The sequence below is a fragment of the Trichosurus vulpecula genome, chromosome 1 (assembly GCF_011100635.1).
Source record: "Trichosurus vulpecula isolate mTriVul1 chromosome 1, mTriVul1.pri, whole genome shotgun sequence".
NCBI lineage: Eukaryota > Metazoa > Chordata > Mammalia > Diprotodontia > Phalangeridae > Trichosurus > Trichosurus vulpecula.
Genome location: NC_050573.1, coordinates 177588924 through 177614734, shown reverse-complemented (window position 1 = coordinate 177614734; position 25811 = coordinate 177588924). Strand labels below are relative to the sequence as shown.

General features: G+C 37.1%; 1 protein-coding gene and 1 pseudogene across 1 annotated transcript in view; both read left to right on the top strand.

Annotated features, from left to right (window-relative positions):
- The first annotated feature begins 767 nt into the window (after positions 1 to 767).
- MAK (male germ cell associated kinase) overlaps positions 768 to 25811 on the top strand; it is a 64898-nt gene continuing 39854 nt past the window's right edge. The window contains exons 1-7 of the mRNA XM_036742260.1: positions 768 to 977; positions 2412 to 2466; positions 5423 to 5544; positions 15307 to 15386; positions 19741 to 19873; positions 21816 to 21987; positions 23896 to 24063. Coding sequence (XP_036598155.1) covers positions 877 to 977; positions 2412 to 2466; positions 5423 to 5544; positions 15307 to 15386; positions 19741 to 19873; positions 21816 to 21987; positions 23896 to 24063 — 831 coding nt within the window. The 5' untranslated portion in view covers positions 768 to 876. The remainder of the gene's footprint in view (positions 978 to 2411; positions 2467 to 5422; positions 5545 to 15306; positions 15387 to 19740; positions 19874 to 21815; positions 21988 to 23895; positions 24064 to 25811) is intronic.
- Positions 6900 to 7167, top strand: LOC118834818 (annotated as a pseudogene).

Genomic DNA, 25811 nt, shown 5'->3' with positions numbered 1-25811 from the left:
TGAGGCAGAGCTCTGAGCCAAAGGCACTTTATTAAAGGGTCCATGGTCCCCTCTAATGAAGTGGACCTCAGATCTTCCTCACAATCAGAGATGCCCCCTTCTTCCAGCACTTGTTTTTATAGTGTTTGATACCCAAATATGCAAAAGAGGCATGGCAAATACAGAATCTCATTGGTTGATCTTGCTCTCGAGGGCCAAAAATGACATATTGGGAGGGGAAGGGGGCTGTCACAGGTTGGATGAAGCATTGACTTATAAGGTCATAAGATGGTCACTTGCTCATGTTGAACAAGAGAGAATGGTCCAGAGGTACAAAAATAAATTGACGGACTTTCCAAAGCATCAAGATATCCCACCCATGCTGGGTTTGGATATGACATTTGAGTAAAACAGGATGGAGATATCTTTATCAGCATTCTTGCAGTTGTGCAAGTGAGCCTCATAACTTGGTAAATAAGTAGTGAACATTACATTAAAGTTTGAGGCCCACTATAAGAACCTATAGAATTATACCTACATGATTTATGTAAAATATCAAACTGATTAATACTGATTAGAATAGAGTAGGGGTCCAAATGAATTATTTCTCACATCATCTCATATAGGAGTCTCTAAAGAAAACTCATCTCATTCTTGTTTTGCTTTTTTAAAGGATGTGAATAAGAATGGACACATTATTTATTCACCAGATTCTTTATTCCTGGATCTCATGAACTTATAATCTCGGGGAAGACTGTGTATTAAATAATGACACACCAGTCACAAATCTAACAACGTTTTGAAGGAAAAGAAAGATTTTTTTAAAGAAGCATACAAGTTTCTTCTCTACAAGTAAATGATTTAATTTCATAATTGTGGCTGCATCCATTTTCCAAAATGAACCGATATACAACTATGAGACAACTAGGAGATGGCACCTATGGGAGCGTACTTATGGGAAAAAGCAATGAATCTGGAGAGCTGGTGGCTATAAAAAGGTAGCATTTTTGTGATATCACCAAATTAGTTTTAAAGCCAATTCATAGTTTACTGTTAGTTTGAGATTCATGGAGTCCACAGTGTGTTGGGGTGGGGGATACAACATGAACACAAAGAGTCATGGTAGAAAGTGAGGAGTGAAGGGAAAAAGGAGAGAGTATATTTGATATTTGAGTAGTGAGAGAACACTAATATCTAGGGAAATGAGGCAAGGATTCACATAGGAGTGGGCACCTGAGGTAAGGAAGAAAAGGATTCCTAAAGGTGGAGATGAGGAAGTACATTCTATACACTGGGTGTATGGTTTGTGCACATTCACAGAGGCAGAGGAGATGGCACCTCACATTGAAGGAGTAGCAAATGATTGAACTGCCTAAAACATAGAGCAAGTGAAAGGGAGTAATGTAAAGTAAGGCTGAAAGGCCAGAGCCAAATTGTGGAGGGCCTTCGGTTCCAGGCTAAGGAATTGTTTATTTTATCCTAGAGGCTATAGAAGATTTTTGAGCAGGGGAATGTCAAGGTCAGCCCTATCCCTGGGAAATGAACGGGTTAGGATAGATGACTTTTAAGATCCCTTTCCTCTCTTTCATCCATTCTTGGTTGTCAGAAAAGTTTAAAAATCCAGGACAAAACTTAAAAGAGACTAATGGCGTTCTTAGCTGACATACAGGCTCCTTTGTCTGCCTTGCCCCACCTGAAGAACTTCCCCTTCACCCTATCCGATTTCTGGGCCAGCCTGCCCTGTGTGCCCTACAGAGATCACATCCCACAGGGCAGCCCACCATACTTTTAACCCTATTATTGTTCCATCACTGGAGCTTTTACCATGGAAAAATTTGGTATAATCTTGCTTGTAGTACCACCCAAAGGTCTGTCTCTTCTGGAGCAACTCATCTTTCAGCTGCCTAGAAGCTGTGCTTCTCAATCTCTCCAATCAAGCAAAATGGGCTGCAAGCTGAACTTAGAAATATCACAGCAATTGTTACTAAAAGGGATGAGCTTATTGGCCCTGAGGCTCCTCTTTCCTCTCTAGGCTTAGATTCCATTAGCCCCCAGCCCTCAATGCAGAGTGGGAATCTAACCCTTCTAGCTAGAGTAGGAGTCTCCTTCTGTCCCATTTTATCCCTGGCTATGGATCCACTCTGTCCAAACACTCACCTCCCACTCCTTTTTCCTCAGAGAAGTAAAAGCATGGTCAGAGGCCTTTAAATTTTCCTTTTGACAAATCTGCTCCTGAGAGTGAGGACCTGGTCACTCTGTGGTAATGAGTTAAACTTATTAGGGGCATAAAAGGATTCACATAGTAGGAAAGATTATTAATTATTTATTAGTAATTGAGAAATTGAAACTAAACTATTTTCTTACACTAACCATCAGCATAACAAGAAAACCGAGGTCTTCCAATGTACACTGTCTTTCTTTATGTATTTCAGGATGAAAAGGAAATTCTATTCTTGGGATGAATGCATGAGCTTGAGAGAAGTTAAGGTAAAACTCTAAAGGACCCCAGAAATTCATCTATTGCTGTCTTCTGTCTCCATGAAAGGCTGTAGCAATATCATCTACCCCACACCATGTTTGCTTATCTTATTCTTAAAGATTTTTTAGGAAAAGAGACTATTTAAGCTCCCTGGGTCATCCTTTTAGTGGTTTTTTTTAAGCCTAACCTAAATTTTTCTTGCAGTAACTTAAACCATTTTTTTAAGTTTTCTTATCTATGGCTATAGAGATAAACTGATGGGCTTCTTGTTTATTATAATACCTCGTGTCACTTTCCTTCACTTTTAGTTATTTAACAACACTAAGCAAATCCTATGGGCAAAGTACTGAGCCAGATATCGGGTACAAGGAAGAAGAAATGTCTATAGGCCCTGCCTTCACAGAGCTTACAGTCTAATAGGGGGCATATGTCATATACTAAAAAAATTGAGAATACAAGATAGAATGTGACAGAGGCAACAGAGAGGTATTTAGGACAAATATTCTAGGACAATTTGAGGAGAGGAAATCACTTTGGTGGGGGTGAGGGGGTGGAAAGCAGGGAGGAGATGGCACCAGTGGAAGCCTTTAAGGAAGAGAAACATTTCAGTAGGCAAAGTTGAGGAATATGTCCATTCCAGGCATAGAGATTAGCCCCTAAATTCTTGAAGGCTTTGCCAATAGACAAGTCTCTTATATTATACCTCAGGACAAGATTAAAAAGGTCTGATATGTTCAATCACATAGGAAAAATTTTAAGCAAACACCCATTGACAGATTGTGCTGCCTGAATACCAGTTTAGCTAAGGTTCATGACTAGTGGGCTGGCCATCTAGTTCATAAATCCTTTGGCTAGAGCAGCTCAGGTAACAAAAATAAAAAAGGACTCACAGTTCCTTCTGCTCCACAGTTACAAGGGTAGAGTGGCAGGTGGAGTGGTAGTTAGCCTACCTCAAACACCTAGCAGATTGTGACCCTGGCATCAATACCAACAAACCCATATTTCAATTTTACCACTGTAACAACATATTTAGGAGAATGATCTACACATATATCAAGGGTATTCTTGAAAAAAAGATGAAAAGAAAAAAGTAGGCTTTTGCAAACAATGTTTTTTTACAGCAACATATCTTTACAGTCATATAATTAGCTGACTGAAAGACAAAGAATACAAGATCTTGCTATTTTTGTTTATTGATTACAAAACTGTCTTCTAATTGTGAGAGTAATATTCAGCTTAAATTCTCCAACAAAAAACATCTTCCATATATACATTATTATCATAAAAGTTCCTAGATAAGTGGAACCACAAAGGTAACTGTTCAGCAGTCTTCTGTTAATATCAGATGAGGCATAAAACAGGAAGATACCTGTTTGCTAAGGTGTTCACCACTGTTGAGGAGGATGTTTGATGAAGGATCCAAATAGAAAATGTTCCTCATAGATAGAAGGTCCTCCAGATGTTCTCACTTACAGATGATCTTGTGCTGATTTCATCAAGCCCTAAGACATTACAGTGGCTTCTGAAGGAAATCCATGTTTACTCAAAGGAGATTGATGCAAAATGCCTTCTGTCTAGATGATGACATGCATTTTGATCGCCAGTCATGGTGTATTGGAGAAAGTGCTGGGCTTGGAGTCAGGAAGACCTTGTAAGCACTTTGAGGACAAAGACTGTTTATTATTGGTTTTGTATTCCTTGTACCTAGCACAACATCTGACATGTATTGGTGCTTAATAAATACTTATTGATAGTTTGATTGATTGAAGATCTGGTTTGAAATCCTGCTTCAGATATTAACTAGCAATGTGACCCTTTACAAATTACTTAGCACTTCTGAGCCTCAGTTTCTTCATTTATAGTATAGAAATAATATTAGCACCTCCCTTACAGAGGATAAGGTAAGTATATATCTTACTTTCTTCATATATTTCTATTAACTACATGACTATGAAGGTACACGTTGCTGCAGAAAATTGTAAACGCCTGTTCACTTCTTATATTAACATCATGGTTACCCTTGATAGATGTGTAGATTATTCTCAAAAAGATTTTGTAAAGGTAAGAAAGCAGAAATATGAGTTGGCAGGTGTTGATGCCTAGGATCTTCCAGCTAGTACTTTGATATACTGAATGTACTGAAATTCAACATCATCTTTTTTTTTAAATATAAAATACTTAAGAATACTGTCATGTTCAACTTTTTGAGAACATTGGGTAATTTGTTTATATGCATAAACTATATTAGATGTTAAGCTTACATGTTTTACATCTAATAATTATAGGCATATTTTCATATTTTAGGCATAGCAAAATAATTTCCATGTTTTCAAATGTAGCAACATTTTCTACTTATGTAACGGCTTGCCAATGATGGCTATGAATTTCATTTTCTCTTATCCAGAAATAGCAAAGGATTAGGGGAAGGTAGAGTATAATGATTTTTTCCTTTCATGTGAGTCTTCCAGTATTGATATGGAGTATCAATTTTGTCCTGAGATATTAAATTTAAAAATTTTTACTTAATTTAAGCAGAACTAATTGATTGAGTGGCAGTACAGTTTATTGTTTGAGAGGAAGCTTGCTGCAGCGGAAGGAGCATTCCGTGTGGAGTCAGAGGACCAGGGTTCAAATCACGCATCTGCCACTGACTTCCTTTGCAAACTTGGACAAGTAGCTTAGCGTCTCTGGGCCTCAGTTTACTCACCTATAATTTTATAGTAGATGACCTCTAAGACACTTTCCAACTCCATTTCTATATCTGTGATCTTATGGTTAAAAGACATAGAAGTGTCAAATAGATCTGAAAATAATATCACCTAGGAAGGTACAAATAATAAAAAATAATGTGATAAACTGGTTATTAGTTAGAGCTGGTTCAGATGAGAGGTCATTCGTTCTTACGACACTACTATGAAAACAATTATTATGATCTATTTTAATTCATATTTTTTTGCTTTGTAGTCTCTGAAGAAACTAAATCATGCCAATGTGATTAAATTGAAAGAAGTTATCAGAGAAAATGACCACCTTTATTTTGTGTTTGAATACATGAAGGAAAACCTCTATCAATTAATGAAGGACAGGTATGTCTCCATTTTAAGATATATACAAATATGTAAATTGCTCCTCCCCCACCCATGTTGTCTTTTCCTTTAATTTCATCGATGTATTAAATAGTTACTTTCATGAATGTACTAAATACTTAATTTCATGAATCTATGAAATATTTTGAACTTTCATGTACTGAAAGTTGCCTTTTAAAAAGGTAAAAGACCCATATGTACAAAAATATTTATACTAGCTATTTTTATGGTGGCAAAGAATTGAAAACTAAGGGGATGTCCACCAATTGGGGAATGGTTGAACAAATTATGGTATAGAATGTGATGGGATATTATTTTGCTATAAGAAATGATGAATGGGATAGCTTCAGAAAAACCTAGGAAGACCTGTGTGCACCTGAAGTGAAGTGAGCAGAACCAGGAGAACAATCTACATAGTAACAGCAATATTGTAAAAATAATCAATTTTGAAAAACTAAATAACTCTGATCAACACAATGACCCACCACAATTCCAGAGGACTCATGATAGCACATGCTGTCCACCTCCAGATAGAGAACTGATGGATTCAGAGTGCAGATTGAAGCATATTTTTCTCCTTTTCTTTTACTGCTTTTTTTTATGGAACATGACTAATGCAGAAATTGTTTTGCCTGTCTGTATATATACATACATGCATACATACATATATTTGTAATAGGTTTTACTTTTCTGGCCTTCTCACTGGGTAGGGAATGGGGAAGTGGAGAGAAAGAATTTGGAACCGAAAAGTTACTTTACATTTGCCTCACACCTCGGGGATGGGGGAACAGTCTACAGCTATGGAACATGGCATGTAACACCAAATATTTTCAATGTAATAATCAGTTTTACTGATTATTTTCCTTCTTCTTTAACTTAAATTACTTTGTTACAAAGGATAGCGCTCTGGAGGGAGGCGTACAAAGAGAAATCTAGCCAATGTAAAAATATGTTCAAACAAAGTTCTCTTTAAAAGTGATCAGTTGGGCCATCAGCCAGCCCCACCTCTCTCCAGGCCCACCCTCAGTTCCCCCACACCACCTAGAAGAGAAAACTTTGAAGTCCTCCTGACAGGAGGACCCAGAGCTGGAGCCAAGAAGCCCCAGGAAAGGCAGGTCTCCAAGTTTTGAGGAAGATACAACTTTCTGCCCCATCCATTCTACTCTTTTCCTTCCTAGTCTCCCATGGTCTGAGGCACTGACTACTTGAAGGTCCTCAGGATTCTGCCTTCTCAGGTCCATCTGACTCATTCCAATTGTTTGTCAATCCCCAGAGGAGAATAAGGGGGAAAAAGGGATCTCCAAAGAAGGAGAACCAAGGGACTAGAAAAGGAGCCCTCTGGAGCCTCAGGCAGGGGGACAAAACTGGAACCATCAGGGAACATGAGTGAGTTTTGGCACAAATTGGGCTGCTGCGTGGTAGAGAAACCCCATCCAAAGAATAAAAGAGAAGGTGGATTGACAGGACCATGATTGGAGAACCTATGAATTTTGTTCATTTAACACACATTGGCTCTGGAGAGAAGGGGGCTGGAGATGGACTATCCATGACAGGTGCTGTACAAGAGCAAATGAAATCCAAGGAAACCGGGACAGGCTGTGGAGCAACTCCAGGGGCTTATAGCTCTAAGGGAGATGGTTTAGCCATCTTGGAATCCCCAGTCCTATGCTCAGCTAGGAAGAAATGCTGCCCCTTCCTGAACCAATGACCCCACTATCTTCCCTTCTGTCTTCCCTCCCTATCAGTGTCTAAAAGGGCTCGGGAGACTGGACTGCCCACTATACCACCTTGGTCAAGACCTCCTGGAGATGGGGTCAAGGCAGCAGAACTGACCAGATGACCACTGGCTAGCCAGCACTAGCCTTGAATACCCAACTGACCTGAGATAGGAGCCCTTACGCTCACCCCTGGGAGAAACCAAGGGTGAAGTAGTCTAGGTTCTTTAATGATGGTCTGGGCCCTGGGCTGCTCTTTAATTTGGACCTGTAACTTAGGAATCCTCTTCTTGGAGTGTATGGGTTGCATTGCCAAAGCTAAGGCCAGCTTTGTTGATTGCTACCTACATCCACAACCTCACCAGCTCCCTTCTTGGACTGAAAACAAATTTCGGGCAAAGGGCTGGGGAAGACAACCACCTACTTCTCTCATTTTCCCCCTTTGGACTCTAGCTTCTCAGCTCACAGCATTTCAGCATCTATCTCTGAATCCGTAGGGCCTTTTAACCCTGGTTTCTGTAGCATTAGTATCTCCCCACCAATTATCCCCTCCCCCTCCCCCACTTTTTTTTATTAAAAATTTAATTTTTAAAAAGTGATCACTTGAAATATATTAACTATCATGTCATAAAAAATAAAATCTGATGTCTGAGGAACAGGTGAGATGTAGCCATTAGATGATAGCGTGTCTCTATATAAATCTGTGTATAATAGAATACCTCTAAAATCAGGTTTTTTTGTTACCAATAATTTCCTGCAATTCATGAAAAGTATCTTACGCATTTTTAAAGAAAATCTATTTATAATTTAGCATTAAATCAAATGTCTGACTCAAGAAAAATCGTAACATAAATGAAGTTCATCTTCAGGGCTCTCTTCCCCTTTGGCGGTCAGCTTCTCCCAAATATCTAATATCCTTATTTCTCCCCTATTAAAAGCAACCAGATAAAATCTTTACTTACAGTATATAAATAATTGACAAATATATTACCCTTCTCTGTGTTATTGGTATCCTGCCTACTAAGATAAGTTGGCTGCTGACCAAAAGATCCCTCTTCCAAAGGCAGCTGCTTGATGTCAGGAGGCAAAATGATGACCACTCAGAAAGTCCCTCCTAAAGAGACATCAGGGAGGGAGGGTGTGGTAATATCAAGGGATATACAAATTCATATGTGATGTGGAATGTGAAATAAGGGAAAGTAAGGTCGATGTTGACAAACCTGGCCATGGTGTAAGAGAGAACAGAGCCTATGGGGAATGAAAAGTTGAAGCTAAACAAATGAGGCTATAGAGCAAGATACTGGTATGTCTGAAATAAATGGCTTTTCTTTTTTTTTTATCTTAGCAGCTTTGTGTTTGGCCTTTCTTTGGTCAATTGATCCTTCCCTCTTTTTCTGGGTATACATGCATAACACATAATCTCCTGTACTATTCCTTCTCCAAGGCCACAGGGCTAGGGCTTATAGGGGAGGTACAGATAAAATTACTAATACTGAGGCATGCAGTTTGCAAGCTGGTTTCTAAGTCCTGTTGTCCAGGCCACAGTCCTCCCAATTCACCAAACAATGGTGGCATCTCTGCCATCACTGGTAATCCAAGATGGCACATGGACTATGAATCCCCTTTGCCCTTCCAAAAGCAGTGGGAAAAGCAGACCAGTGGGAAGGAAGTTCCAGGAGCAAGATTTGTGCAGCAGTGTCCAATAAAAGGGGGTAGACTCTTAAGGAAGTGGAAAGTAAACGTAAGATGTTCTGGAGTGAAAAGAAAGTGACAAAGAAGGGTCTAATGACATGATCTAATAAATTCTTGGAAGGTAAAGTGGAGTAAATATTCCTAGTAGATAGCCATACCTGCTCTCTTATTTTCAGTGATTCCTTCAGGGTTCAGTGTAAATGCTCATTTTGTCCTACCTTGTCAGTTCCTAAGGTGGCATGAAGATCTGCTTGAATAACCTCAAATTTGCCTAAATCAGTACCTGCTACTGGGACCATAGTATTATGTGATTGGATTTGGAAAAAACAAAAAAGACAAGGGTTCTGCATGAAGTTGCTACACAGAGATAACTTCCATGAGGGTGGAGTGAGACTGGGTGGGCATGAAATTTTTTGCATTAGGTAATAGCTTTTGGATGTTGTCCCTCCATTGGCCCTCTGTGTTTTGATTGGTGGATATGTCTTGTTTAAGATACTAGTATAGTATCAGTTTCTAAAGTTGAACCAACTAAAGAACTGGGCCTAGAGGATCTGGCATTGGTTTAGCTTAAGTTCCAGTGGTCCATGAACATGGTTATTAGGAATTGTGACTCTTCAAAGTCTGCCTTACCTAACAGCAGTATTTTTGTCTAGATGAAATAGTCGTGCTCTGCCTTTTGATATATTTCAGGAGGGGTAGTATTATGTCCTCTAACAGTAACAGGTTGACTGTAAGGTAATATTTTGGCCACATGACTTTCAAGGACCAATCAATTTACCAAGTCATGGAGGGGGTGAAATCATACATACTTAAAGTATTGAAAGTAAATTGCAGGTCAGTTCACGAGTCTGTCTATGAGAAAACAGCCCCTTCTTCTAAGACATCAGTTTTAGTTTTTAAGGGCAAGGATATGCCTGCAGGAGGACATTGGTGAACTTCCTCTTTAGTTCCTGGAATTACTTGTTGAGTGGTTTCTATTTGGCCAAGAGGATGCATTTGGGGTCCTCAGAATGTCTGTAAGTGGGGTCATATAGGGTGAGACTGGGTGGCTATGGGTTTTAATGAATTCCTAATATATCCAGTAAATCCCAAGAACCATTGCAGATCTTCTATGTTCTTGGAAAGCCCCTAACACTGTCTTCCTATCATTTTCTCCTTGTCTGGGCATAGCTCATTATCCATCTAGCTGGGCCTATCCAAGATATATATACTATTGAACCTTCAGTAGCTCTCTTTTGCTAGTGGGATTAAATTACAAACTCCTCACCTTGATATTTTAAAGCCCTTCACAATCTGGCCCTTCACATTAGCTCCTTCACACACTCTGTATTCTAGCCAAACTAGTCTGCTTGCTGGTCCCCAAAATCAGCAGTTCATCTTACAGCTTTCTGCCTCTGCACAGGCTATATTCTATTCCTGGAATGCACTCCTTCCTCAACTTTGCCCCTTAGAATTTATGGATTCTTTTAAGGCTCACTTCATATGATTACCTGCTATGGAAAGCCTTTCGTCATCCCCTAGTTGATAGTACTTTCTGTCCTCAAATAATTATGTCTTTACCTATTAACCTGATTAATTCCTACAGTAAAATATAAAATCCTTGAGAGGATGGATTGTTTTGCATTTTGTCTTTGTATCCTTAGAACTTGTTACAATATTATGCATATAGTTGTTGTTTGTCCTTTGTTCTCGAGGTGATGTCTTGATGTCTTGACTTGCGAGTGAATTGAATATGAGCGGGGCAGAGCTGCCCAAAGTCATCAGCCTCACTCTGTCCTCCAGAGTCAAGGAAGTCCAGTGGCAAGACAAGGGTCAAGATGACTAGAAATGGCCCAGGATACAGTGGGTGACCTTGGCCTTTCTAAATTAAGGTCTTTCTCATGTCTCAGTTTGTCTGAGTCCAAGCCCATTCTAAGGGCTGGGTAAGAGTTGAGACAAAAAATGGCTCAGTGTACCATCATGAAGATATCAGTCTGGGAGGGAAAGGAGGAGAGATTTTGGCTAGAAAACAATTGCTATTTATACTCTAAGCCATAAAAGGCCATAGAGGCTTGGATTGGGGTTATTATTAGCCATTTGATGAAAGCTGTAGTGATTTGGGTTTTAAGGTAGAGTCAAGTAGCTCCATTTGAAACACAATGGACTTTTAAAAGTCTATCTTTTCAGACCTATATTTCAAGAAATCAAAAACACAAAGCACACAGGACAAAAAGTAAATTTTCCCAGCTTTGGGGGAAAAAAGTAATAATGAAGAAAGAAGGAGGAGGAGAAGAAGAGGGGGAAGAAGATGAAGAGGAGCAGCATTCCCCAACTTCTGCCCAAATTGGTTGGGTCCCCAGAAGGCAATGAAATGTTCTCCTAAAAACCTAGTTGGCTCCTTTCCACCAATACAGCCTCCATGGGAGGAGTGAACTTAAACTTGGACTACCATAGTTGTTTAAGAAATGTGTGTGATGAGGCTTAACTCACAATACCTGCTCAGTAAGTCCTTCTCTCTATGTATTGACTTCATGCAGAACCTTTTTTGTGGTTGTCGTTTGTCCTTCATTCTCAAAGAGCAAATCCTTGTTAGATTGTATTAGATTGAACTAACTAAATGGATTGACCTTGCAACTACATATTTAGGCAGTCCGCATTTTTATCCACTTGATTTTTCCTGTATAAATTGCTAGGCCAAAATCTTTTAAGTGGCTTTAAATCTCATTGAAGAGACACTATTGTGTTGAGGATTGATGTAGTCAGCACAATGAAACACATAAACAGTGGCATCCAGGAAACCTCACCATTCATAAATAATTGCTTTTCTCTTTGGTCTTTGTGCCAGTTTAACAGAGGAGATTACTGCTGGTTCTGAAAGCAAAAAGAAGGAACGGATGAATATCAGAAGGATAGAGATTTGCCTCAGTGAAGAAGAGCAGGAGGACCTGAGTCTTAAGATCTAGAACTTAACATGACATTAAAGATCATTTAGTGCATCTTTTGTGGGTTAAGAAGCTGAGATCCAGAGAGTTGTGAATTGAGGTCACGTAGTTCTGATTCCAGTTCTTGTGCTCTTTCTGTTGTACCACTTTACCTCTTACTATACATTGCTACATCCTCTTCTATGACCAGAGGGAAGGAGTAAAGGGTAGGTGATGGTGGAAAAGTATTTTGAATGAAAAAGAAGAACTGAGAGAGCTCATTCAGATTATGTTTAGCTTCAGTGAAGCAGAGATCTAGTTTATCTGCTGCATGTATTAGTGAGGGGTATGTTGAGAATGAGAGAGGAACAAAAGTTTGGAACATTCCTATCAGAAATGATATAGGGAGTCAATAGGGATAGAGTAGGATTGGAGAAAACAAGTAAGGGACCCACTGAGGTCATTTATCATTAATTTGTAATGGGTCAAATCAGGCCAATTTTTTTGACTTGAATAAGTGCATAGGAGGGGTTTAGAGATGAGGATCCACAAGTCAACAACACTTAGAGATCACAGGAACAAGATATTCTAAGACAATAGCTCTTGAAAAGTGGCAAACCTTATGGTTAATGCTGGTTATGGATACTAGTGAAACCAAAGTGGGGGAAATAAACTGGGAGAATGAAGGTGTATAAATAACCCAAAGGATCTAATGAGGGGCGAGTAGTTTTAATGTGAGTAGGACAGTTGGAGATGTGGAAAGATAGTAGAATGTCAAAGTTTGGACCTTGGAGGCGGTCCAGTTCTAAAAGAGAATAAGGTCTAAATTAACCTTAGTGTACAAGAGAAATATAAGATAAAGGAGATAACTGGAGTTGACTTGGTTAAGAACTTGTGTGGTCTAGTTACTAGGGGGTTTCATCAGAATGAATATTGAAATCCTGGATCATGAGCCAAGTACTAAAGTCATTGAAGAAAGTTGGAAAAAATACCTTGAGATCAGAAGATAAAAGCAACAGTGATGCTTGGAGGATGGTAAAGATGTGTTCTGGGAACTTTAAAAGAGAAAAAGTTATCAAAGGATAGTGATGAAGCAGCAGTGGAAAACAAGGCAGCTAAATGGCATATTGAATAGAATGTTAAGGTTGAGGTAGGAATTTGAGTCCTGCTTCACACATTCTAGATGTGTGACTCTGGACAAGTCACTTAATGTCTCTGCTTCCATTTCATCTATGAAATGAGGTGATTATACTAGATTGACTCTCAGGTCATTTCTAACCCTGGATCTGTGATTATAGCATGAGTATGACTATCTCTCCTCTTGGTCCTGTGACTCTGGGTAAATAGCAGAATGGCCTCCAATGGAGAGGGTTATAAGAAAGATATGATGTAAGATAAGAAGGTTAGAGCTACAAGGGATCTTAGAAACTCACTTTCATTTTCTGGATCAGGAAACTGAGGCCTAAAGAGGCTAAGCAACTTGCCTAAGGTCACACAGTAAGTTACAGAGACGAGATTTAAACCCATGTCCTCTGACTCAAAAATGCAATGCTTCTTTCCAGTTACCATGTTGCTTGAGGAGAGAACCGAATTTCTGTTAAAGTAGGAAGATAGAAAGGAATATTGGTTAAAAATTTGAGAATGTAGGAGAGTTTGTTGAGAATAAACGTTCTAAAGGACATAGTAGTATGAGTTAGAAAATGGTTGAACAAGTTTGGAGAAAGCCTGGGGAGGTATAAGATAGATCTGTGTATTAATGAAGGCTCAGGAAAAAATACCATGGAAATGATACGTAGATCTGAATAACTGAATACTCTGTTATTGAATAATCAGGATTGAGGAACAAGTCCAATGAGAAGTAGATTGATTTATGGGGCCTGCTATATTTATGAAAAACATAGTTAATCCACTTCAGATTTGGAACATTGGTACTATTGTGTGCCTTTACAAGATTACTTCCCCAGATATCCTTTGTTCCTACATTGATAATCCATTCATACTATCCATATTGATTCTGAAAGTCTGTCTTTCATTTTTGGGCTAGTCTGGATGCTCTCCTAAGCTCTAGTTTAGACCCCCAGAAGGTCAGTAAGGGAAGACAATTTTTGTTAATGGTTGTTGATTTTGGTGGTGTTAAAGACCAAATAATCATCACAAAATCATAGATTGCCTTTATTTTTTAACAATACCAGTGCCTTGGTTAGGAAGCACCTGGTAGGTGTAACAACAACAACTTGCAGCTACTGTGGCTGTGTAAGGCCAATGACACCAGCACACAGGAGGGCTGCTAGCACAGGAAGGAAAGCTTTTCTAAGGAAAGCAACTTTAAGGGGTTAACAATCTCAGTTTAATTAAACATACATGTATCATTCACTTAGTTCAGGGGGAAAAGCCAGCACCCTGAACTTCAGAGCAAATACAAACAGAAACTATAAACATATCAACAGACAGGCTTTGTCTGAACAAGACATCACATACATAGTTACCAAAAAGAGAAACACCAACATCTGGGTTTTCAAAGCTGGGGGGGTTCTTAGTAATGGCTACCCAGAGTCTCATCTGGTCAAATCACACAACACTTTTCCTGTGAGTGAGAGCTCCAAAACAAAACGCCAACCTTAGATCTTATATAGCCTTCTCAGGGTCAGAGGGCATCACAACCATGAGACTCAAACCTATATGAACTAGTCTTTCTTGTTTCTTAAGCAGGTCAAACTCTTGATTCAATCAAAGAAACAAAAGACAACAAAAAGTCCACTTTGCTTGCCATTATATTTGAAAGGCAAGACTCATCAAAGGTACTTGATTACCTTAGCATTCTAAAAGAGAAAACAAAAAAGTCCCACTCTAATTACCATAACAGTAGGTGAACATCAGTTAACATAAATGATACTCTAGCATTTTTAAGATCTATGATTTTATTGGTTTGGGTGTTCCCTTACCAGCAATGATGACCACTCCACTGTGACTTAATAGATGATATTTGAGAAGTAATGTGGCCAAAAATTCCTTACCTTGTGGCCAACCTAGTGATGAGTCATTCCAAATTAAGCTAAGTTGTTCCTTGGACAGTAGGCATACAATCCACCATGGAGAATTTATTGTTTTGATAATTTTTGTTTTTGAGCTGGTAGTTCTTTAGGATAAAGTTATTTAATCTCCAATTAATTAAATATTTAAATGCTATGCCATGCAGTACATACATAATAAATATTGACATTGATTTGTTAGCTATTGTGCCTTTAAGCATAGTGTATTTCCTATGTTAACCTTTTCTTTAATCTTTTCTCTTTTTATTATAGCTTTGTCTGAAATTATAATTGCTACCTCTGCTTTTTTTTAGTGAGTTTTTGGGTTAGTTATTTTGTACAATATTGTGAGAGGGTTATCAAGAGATTTTAAAGGATTTTTTAAGTTAAAAAATAACTTACTGTTGTTCATTTGCCTATTTACAGAAACAAGTTGTTCCCTGAGTCAGTCATCAGAAACATCATGTATCAAATTTTGCAAGGACTAGCTTTTATCCATAAGCACGGTATGTATCTTTTGAGTGTCATTAACATTGTTTCCTCTGAATAAAGGCAAGATATGTGCAGGAATTGTAAGTGAGGCATTTACAATGACAGATTACGAGCACATTCTGATGCCAGACGATTATAAGAATGGGAATTGAGTGTACCACACTGACTCCATCTTGTGATTCAATTCTGGATCTAGCTCCAGCTCCCTTTCTATTCAATTGTGGGAATTATGAAAAAAACCTTATTGCATTGTTTGAACCTAGCCCTGCATGGCTAGGAAGCTAGACTACCTGTACCTGTTGCTTAGAGACCCTTAACCTAAAAACCTAGGTTATGCTGAGCAGAAAACCAATCTTGATGCAGAGAGTTTTCTCACAATTATACATCTCAAGCAATCCATATATCTTATCTGAAAAAGGGTCCCATACTGGTCAATCAATTACTGTACCCTTGTTCCTTTGATTGACTAGATACTTACAGGGAGTGGGACACCTCTTTTTCTGATTTCAGGGAATTGCACCTGTTTGCATTCTCCCTCCCCGCTTGGAAAGTCCCTATTCTTTCCTCCAACTGAAAATCAAATTACATAATTTTTTCATTTCCTAGTTAATTTTCTTTTAATTAATTGGCCTTATTTGATTAATTACTTTTAATACATAAAAATTTGTCTTATTCTGTAGCGAGTCTTTGGACTGACTGGGAAGTCCATTGACCCGTTTTTTATGCCTGTTTGCTAATAAATTGTATAGCTTGGATGCCTCAGTTAGTATTAATTTTCAGCCACATAAGCTAAGTGCCTAAAAAGAAAAAAATTGAACTACATTTCAAAAACTTTTTCCTTGTATATACATTTTGTACATAAATAATTGTGGTTTTAAAATTTTGAGATTTGAATACCTAAGAGAAATGAAAATTAGGTACTCATTTGGAAAAAGTTGGCAAGCCCAACTATACAGAGATCAGTTATTTTTTAGCCTTTGTCTTTTTATCCTCAGGACCTGGTTTTATTGTTGAATGTATATAATATTTAACATTTTAAAGCAATACTTTAACCTTGTCTATGTCATAGACCCCTTGGACAGTCTTACAAAGCCTGTGGATCCCTTCTCAGAATAAAGTTTTTAAATGCAAAAAATAAAATAAGCTAACAAAGGAAATGGATTATATTAAAGTAGTATCTGACATATAGTAGGCACTTAATAAATGTTTGACTTGAGATAACTTGACAGTTATCAAAATATTTTTAAAAAGCAAGTTCCCAAGTTAAAATCCCAAGTTAAGAACTCCTGTTTTTAAAGCATTCACAGATTCAAAATGATGCTCCAATCCACTAGACATTTGTTAAGCACCTACTATGTGCCAAGTACTGTGCCTTTAAGCACTGGGAATACAGTTAGTAAAAAGAGACAGTTCCTGACCTAAAGAAACTTACTAGAGGAGAAAACACACAAAAGGAGGCAGGAAAGCAAAGAGGAGGGAGTTGGAGGAAGGGCCATCAAGGTTACCCAGTGCAGGGGCATCTTGTTCCATGAAGCTGAAACCAAAGCAGGGCAGCAGATGAAAAGTGGAGTGAACTGAGTCCACTTTCTGCCCTCTCTAAGGGAGGGCATTGGGAGGAGTGCAACACTCTGCCCTCCAACCCTTCAAGCAGAGGGGAGAGGAGGCTGAGGAAGGTGGCATCAGTCAGGGCTGAATTAGCAGTGTGGCAATGAAATCGACATCCCTTAAAATTTTTGTGCAGCAATTTTTAGTCTTTAACTAAAGTTGTTCGCTGCTTTCTGCACATTTGTTGTTTTTTCTCAGTTGTGTTGGTGTAGAGAGTCACTAATGACACTTTATATAATTTTACATATATTTTGAACCCCCTCTTCCTCCCCATCCCACAAAGATCCCTAAGCCCCAAGTCTAATAGATAAATTGAAAATATATTAAGTTTCTATCTAAGCTTTTCAAGGAAAGTTTTTTCATATTGCTTTCTCGTAAATGCTTTCTGAAAATATATCAAGAAGACCCTTATCTTCATTCCCTGGTGTATCACAATCCTATTGGTTTTATACTTTTCTTTTAGAAACCTTTTTCTCCTTTCAAATTTATGTTTTTTGTAAACTCTGGGTTTCTAAATTGGAAACTATTGGTTTCTTAAAAAACTATAAAAACATACATTTTATACCTAAGCATTGCAAATATATTTCATAATTCCAAATTTTCTTTAGTCTTATTTTCCCCCATAAACTGTTATGTAAACTGAACTGTTTCGTGTCTAAAGATTCAAAAATGTGCTGGTACTTATCGGTAAAGGTTGATTATGCATGCATTCATTATAATTATAAGCAAATGATTTGGATTGAGCTGAAAACACCTGGAGTCAAACTCCCTAATTTTACAGGTGATAAAGCTGAAATGTAGAAAAGTTGTGATTTACCCAAAGTTACATAATGGAGGTAGAATTTGAACCCAGACTGTTCTGATTCAGGTCCAAATCCCTCTCTGCTAATCCAAGCTGCCTCTCAAATGACTGAAGGTAGTTTAATTTTCCAAACAGCATTGTGAAAAATATCAAATTTAATCAGTTCATTCATCCAAATACAATAAATGTTTTATTGAGTGACAACATGATTTAATATGAACACTGGACTTAGAAACGGATGTCCTGAGATTTCATCCTGGTTTTTTCATTTACTAGCCTTGTACTTGTGGGTAAAGTCATGTCAAATCTGCTGAATCTCAATATCTCTTTCAGTAAAATGGCAATAACTTTGACAGGGTTGTGAGTAAAATGCTATATAAATATGTGCTGTTATTATTATTGACACTTTAATGGAACTGAGTATGGGCATGAATAATTTAAATTGGCTTATCATACTAAAATCATGCATATTTGGTTCAGCAATTAATTATAATTTGGGGGCAGGGTCAAGATTTGCCTTCCTACTTAATGTATTTCCTAGGCTAATTATAAAATTAATTTGCCTTTGCTAAACAGAGAAAAATTGTTAACGCAAGTAGATTGAAGGAGCAAGTCAGCCTCAAATCAAAATTATAGCAGATAATTCACAAAGTGAATAATAGATGTTTAGAAAATATGCAGTCAATTGGATTAGAATATATTTCTGACTTTAAACACTAAGGCTCCAAAGTGATGGATGTTTTAATAAACACCAGTTTGTTTAGTATGAGAAGCACTCCAGACATACAGTTTGTAGAAACACATCATTAATGACCTACCAACGGTAAACAAGATGGCTTTTTGAATCAAACTGAATTAGTTATTGATATATTTAACTATGGAGTTAAAAATTGAAATCTTACCTGTTAACTACCAGGCTTCTTAAGCTAATGTTGGTGAGAATCTGCCATTGGAGGCATTATAATTTTTAACTTTATATGATGAAAATGAGACTTTTTTCTGTCTGAAGTTAATCTAGTAGATTCGACAAGTCATCTTATTTTCTTAGTGCTCGATAAATATTTCAGGGAAACAAAGCTACTTGTAATATACCTACTAAGGTCTTTTCAAACAATCTAAAATAATTTGTCAGGGTGCAGAGTTGGCATGGAAGTCTTTTTAAGTTTTCATCGTTAGCACTAACCATTACCGTGTTTACTGTTACCAACTCTAGACATCCGTAACATTCATTTAATGCTCTCCCATGTCACTTACACTCTGATATTTCAAAGATTCATCATTTCATCTCTATGGGTGTTCCCTGCACAGATGCCTTTTGGAAGATTCATCATGACGCCAACAGAATACAATTATTTGAGCATGTCAGGTGTATCCAGATTCTCTCATAAACAGGAGCTCCTAGGAAAATCAAACAGAAAGAAGATATAATATACATTACATATTTTTAGGCTCACTGATTTTTGCAAAATCTCCTATTTTTGTTAGGTTTTAGAAATGCAGATCTGCTCCTGTTGTTACACAAGTAGACTGTGGTAAGAACCCTTTAGACTTGTTTTACATTAAGACCAAATTAGTTTATCATAAAAGGATTTTAAATTACCATTACTGTAGGTAAAGGAACTAATTTAAGGATTTTTTATTTGTAGGTTTCCAAAACAGAAATATTAAACTCAAATAATCTCACCTTTAAAGAGAGAAATGTGTGGATAAATTATTTTTTTAAAATTATCTTGAAAATACTTTTCAAATGTACAACCCTATAATTTTGTGATCTAGAAAGTCAGATTATTAAAGAGTCTTCTAAATGCCACCAATGCCTGTGCCACAAGTATTCCATTTAGGCTAATCGTGTGATAGTTCATCTCTATGATGTGTTAAGAGAAGGTTTATTCTTATAGAAAATATAAAATCTGGATAATAGCCACAATAATTCATCAGGATTTTTTTTCTCTGTTTTTAAGGATTTTTCCATAGAGATATGAAGCCAGAAAATTTGCTTTGTATGGGTCCAGAACTTGTGAAAATTGCTGATTTTGGTCTTGCAAGAGAATTAAGATCACAACCACCATATACTGATTATGTCTCCACCAGGTGGTAAGTAATTGATACAGGAAAATAAAAGTAAATTAGATTCATATTGAAGTTTCACTAAAAATACTGCCAAAAAGCTTTTTGTCAATTCACTATTCACCTAATAGAGAATGTAGAACCCAGAAATTTCCTTTTGTTAAAATTTAGGAATGTCTTGATTAAATGGAGATTTAGAGAGAGAAAAAAATATTACAAGTATGTTTCTAAATAGAACACATCATTCTAGCTATTAAGGATAATGGGGTAAAAGACCCACCCAAGCCCCATAATTTGAGAAATTCTTTCTTAAAATGAGAGCAGGACTAGAGAAAGTGAGTGAAAAGAAACTCAAAGATGAGAGTCAGGGTGGTACAGTAGAAAGATTTGGAAACAGAAGACTGAGTCAAAAATCACACCTTTGCTACCTACTACCTATGTAAGGTAGTACACAGGGTAAGGCTTGGGTAAGACTATTTCTCTGTGCTTCAGTTTCCTCATGTCACAAAGAGGATGAACTAAATAATTTCTAAGGTCCCTTCCAGCTCTAAATATTATGCTAAATTAGAAGCTGTAATAATATAATTTTGCAGTGATTTAGAAGAGGAAGTTCCTTCAATTGGGCTTCTAAATTATTATAAAAATATCTTTACTTCAGAGAGCACAAAATCTCCCTTTGATGGAGTGTATTCTACATATCTGGGGTGACTTCTGTGTGTCTTAACATCTATGCCTTTTATCATTTTATAGAAATAATTCCCCCAAAATATGTAGGAGTCAAAATCATTATGTTAATAATTTGATATTAAGTCTCCGTAGTGCAGGTTCTGGTAGTGCTATCTGAATGCTAACATATTATCTTTCCTGAGTTATTCTCAAAAATCAATCTTTCCTCTGAATTCCATGATTGCACCAATTATCTGTGCCAATGTGGTGTCCACAATGCAATAGGCTTCATGGATCTTATAATCCCAAGTTTTGGGTTTTTTTCCCTACCAGCAAGCTCACTGCTGCTTTTCTCTGGTCACTAATAATTCCTTCAGCTCCCTACAGTTTCTTCACTCTTTGTCCTCCACTGCGGAAAAGACCACAAATGGGTTTCCTTCACCCCCACCCTCTCCCTTCTCTTCTGCCTAGACTCCTAGAGAGAAAAGACTCCTTTATCTGGGCCCCAAAGCTGCTGTCTTTTGAGTTTTCACTTTGACTGCCTTGTCTTTTCTCTGAGGTCATAATGCTAGCCTCTTCAGAGTCTGCTTACCCTTTTGCCTTGCTTTTCTTCTAACTGGTCTATCAAAGAAGGTTTTACAAGCTGGATCTTTTGCACTGGACCTGCACTTAATGGTATAGTCATATCTTTTACCTACAAGGGTCATATGGACCTTCTGGGCCTTTGCCTCCTCACAGTTCCAAACTTGACTTCCTCTCTAGTTCTGAACTCAAGCTCCCAGGTGGCCCCACTTCAAACTCTTTTTTTTAGTATTAGCTGAACTAAGGTGAGGAGCATGCCCCAATAGAAACAGGAATCCTTTATCTTATCTTGGGTGAGGCATGGAGCTATCTCACAAACTATGTGCATTTTACTGTAATTACAAACAAAAAATTCATAGGAGTTTGGTAATATCAACTTTGTACCGCATCTCTACTCTCTAGGAACCAGGTGGGGTATAGCACCACAAACACTTAAATGCTATATTGCTTTATAGTTGTCATTTTGTACATGTGCTTGTGTGTGTGCATTCTGATATATCAACTAGATTATAATTCCCATGAGGTCAGATTATATTTTATATCCCCAGCATTTAGCACAATATCTTTCACGTGACATACTCAGTTAATGTTTGCTAATTGGCCAAAGCTAATAAATTGAGTTGGAATCATTTTGTTAATAAATAATAAATCATTTGTTAATAAATAAATATTTGTTAATAAATAAAACATATATCCCATTTTGTATTTTGTTCTTCCACAGGTATCGTGCCCCAGAAGTTTTGTTAAGATCTTCAGTGTATAGTTCTCCCATTGATGTGTGGGCTGTTGGGAGCATAATGGCTGAACTATATACATTGAGACCACTTTTCCCAGGGACAAGTGAGGTAGATGAAATCTTCAAAATTTGCCAAGTGTTAGGGACCCCCAGAAAGGTAAGCACTTTTAACTCACAAGTTTTGAAAGTTGAATCAGATTTTTACCTTTCTTTTCATTGGCTAAGTTTTTTTGGCCTATGGAGAGATCAGCTTAATCTCAATGGGTTCCTCAATTAAAGTCCAAAAATGAAGTACAAAAGGGAAAATAATTACATCTACCATAAACAACAAAGCGAACAGATTCTGTTATATATTATTATTAATAAATATTACTGAAACTTAAAACAGTTATGTAAGGAATGACTATAGAGTAATGAGGTAAATTTCACAAATCACACAGGAAAAATCAGACTCTATTTTATAGGTATACATAAAGTCCATTACTTATATTTTATTTAGCACAGTAAAACCTTAGTTATAGTAATCTCCACAGGATAATTTCCCTCTTGGAAAATATATACGTAAATATATCCTGGCATTCTGGAAAAAAAATCACACTATGACTCATCATAAATAAAAATATTGAGTAGTGAGGAAGAGGGAAGAGTCAAAGTTGACTTAAGGATTAAGAACCTGGAGATTGGGAGAAGGTTGGTGCCAAAGAGAAAAATAGAAATAGTAGAATGAGAAGTAGGTTTAGCTAAGCTAGATCTGGTATATGTTGAATTTGAGGTCCCAGTAGAACTGGCGAATAGTAACAGATGTGTATCTGAAGTTCAAAGGCCAAAGTCAGAGCTGGAGATAAATATATGGGAGTCTCCAACCTAGAAGTTGTAGCCATAGAAATTAATGAAGTTACTAGGTGAGAGAATATAAAGGTATCTGAGAAGCTAGGACTGGCCCACATTAAGTGTTTTGGAAGACAATGAGAAGTCAGCAAAGGAGTGGCCTGAATTACCAGGTGAGGAGCTAGAAGGGAATTTAAAGACCATTTAGTCCAACCTTGTTTTTTGATGATGAAACTGAGTCCCAGGGAGATTCATTGCTTTGTCCATGGTCATACAGCTCTCAAACTTGCCCTCAAATGGAGGACAGAAAGGAGCAAGGACCAAGAAGTGACAAGTGGACAAAAGTATAAAAAGCTTCATATAACCCAGGGAGAATAAGGATAGGAAAAAGGACTCAATAAGTAGGAAGTCATTGGGGACCTTTGAAAGAACAACTCCTTGTTAACCATTTTTGGTTAGTGAGGAATAAGGCTACTACCTCGTCTTCTGTGTATTCAGTAAAAGCACAGAAAAATATAACCTAGAAAGTATTTACTGAAGCTTAGCAGGTACATTTTTTTGTTCATTTCAGTTTTAGGCAATTTTTTACGTGGGTGGTTTTAATGTTTTTCAGATTTTTGCTAGTTTTTCAAAATTATAGTTCTCGGGGAAAAAAGTAAGGTAATGTGGTCTTATTCATAATGAAACTAACCCCACAAACCCTGCATGAAAATCATCCTCATCATGTTATGATCACATTTCATACATGAGAAAAATAGTTTTGTTTTGTTTGACTTTTTATTACTTTCAGCCTAATTCTATTAGCTTAAACCAGCTGTTTATCTCTCCCTAGACATTCTCAAGTAGGAAACACCTGTGTTCAAGCTCTGCCTCTGACACCTACTGGTTCTGTATCCTTGAACAAGTAACTTAACCTCTAATTACCCCAGGCAGTTCTCTGATACTCTGAATTTTAAAACAGTTGCTGATCTGCATTAGTGTGGAGAATTTCTTCACTGGGAATTTCTTAACACTGGTCCTTAACTGAAAAAAAAAAACAACCTGCTTACTCATTGAGTTACATAGATATTATCTTAATTCAAAAACACTAATTGTATATGATTAATTTTTAATGCTAGATCTATATTGTGTTAAGATGAGATATAGCATGTACATATATAGGTTGGCTTTGGATCTGTATTTCCAAATGAAAAAAGAAAAAAACTGTGTCTTTTTTTCTTTTCTTTTTTTTTAATAGAGTGACTGGCCAGAAGGGTACCAACTTGCATCCTCTATGAATTTCCGCTTTCCACAATGTGTTCCGATAAATTTGAAAACTCTAATTCCCAATGCAAGTAGTGAAGCTATACAACTTATGGGCGATATGCTGAATTGGGACCCAAAAAAACGGCCAACTGCAAGCCAGGTATAATGACTCTTTCCCTCACGTTTATGGTAAATTCCATTCTTTAAAACATTTTCAGCCAAAATCCTTTTCAATACAGGTATCTAGTGTCCCTTTAGCGGGGTTGACTTTGACCAAATTACAAAATCTTTGAATTATAAAGGATTCAGAATTCTGTTTCCCCTTTGCTAAGGAAATTTCTGTTTAAAAAGAGAAGCCTAGAGAGGACCATACTCAACCCAGAGAAATGGCAGGATTTTAGACAATCTTTGAAAGGAGTATTTCAGGTCAAAGATGAGTGTATTTCAGATCACATAACAAAGATGATCACCAACTCCTCCTCTGCATAAGACTGGTCCTAATTTGAGGGTGGAATTTTTATTGTTGCTACACAGAGACACCATGCAGTATTGAAAAGATCCATTCCTTCATTCATAACCACATTATATTATTCCCTGCTGTGTCACAGTAGTTTTTCTGACCCCAACCACATAAGAATTTCTGTTCCTGACCCTCACAGATAGGTAGCATGGGGCAAGGCAAAGGGGCAGTATCATCCCTTCACTCTCTGTGCTTTCAGTGTCTGTCCTGGTGTTTGCAAATTTGGCACACTCAATCACATCAGTCCGTAGTCTTTTAAAATTGTATGACTTTTCCCTAAAGGACCTAAAAAAAAGTGATTCCGAGGATTAAGCAAAAAAGAAATGCTCAGAATTCAGAGTAAGGCAGAAGAAGCAGGACCTAAATTCTAATGAGACAAAAACTAAAGGAGGTGGTTATATGTTGCTTCTTAGCATTTAATTTCTGGTTATCCAGGAGTAAAAATATATTCTTGCCTACCTGTTTCTTTTGTTCCCTCAATTTCACCATTCGGTCGATTCCTTCTGAGTATGCTTTCCCCCTTCTACACTACTTTTAGTCTTTTTTCAGGGTTCTAGCCTTACCACCTCTCTGTATTTTCCATTATGATGGCTTCTCTTTTCTTCCTGTGTTTCTTCCTCATTCTATCCCCATCTTCCCCTTTCTCGCCATTTACTCATAGTTCTGCCAACAGATACAGATTGAGAGGACATAACTTTTTACACAGGACTTTTCTTCTTTTAAGATACATGAAATCACCATCCCATTATTTAGAGAGTCAGTGTCTTTGCTAATGAAGTGTAACCTTAAAGCAATTTCATTAAAGCTAAAATACAAAGGTGATCTGTCATTTCTTTATCATTTATTTATACTTATCATGTGATGGTGACTATCGTGGTTATCTCTACTTTTGTTTTATTCTCCTACTTCATTATGAGGCATCATTAGACCAGGTACCTTTTTCTAGTCAGCCTTTGTATATATCCCCAAGGCTTAGCATAATACTTTGCACGTAGTAGGTGTTTAATATCAATGTTTACCGAATTAGATGATTAGTACATGTATGTATTATTAACATTATTTCTTTCCCTTCGTGTTTGTCAATGCGAATGTATTCCAATAAAAAATTCAAGAGTAGGGTAGGAACCAATGATATTATTTAACTTCAGGAAGTTTCAAATATTAAATGAATTGCACATTAACTATTTTCAGGTGTTAAAAATTATACTGTCTGATCTATCACTAGTTTATCACTATAAAGAAAAGGACAAAGCTCTTTTGAGTTCAACATAAAAACATTTTTAAAAATTACTGTGAAAAGTTTTTATGTATTAATTTATATTTTATATATTAATTTATATTTGTTTTCTTTAAGATTTTAATTGTTTAAACTGCTCTTTTTTTTGGGT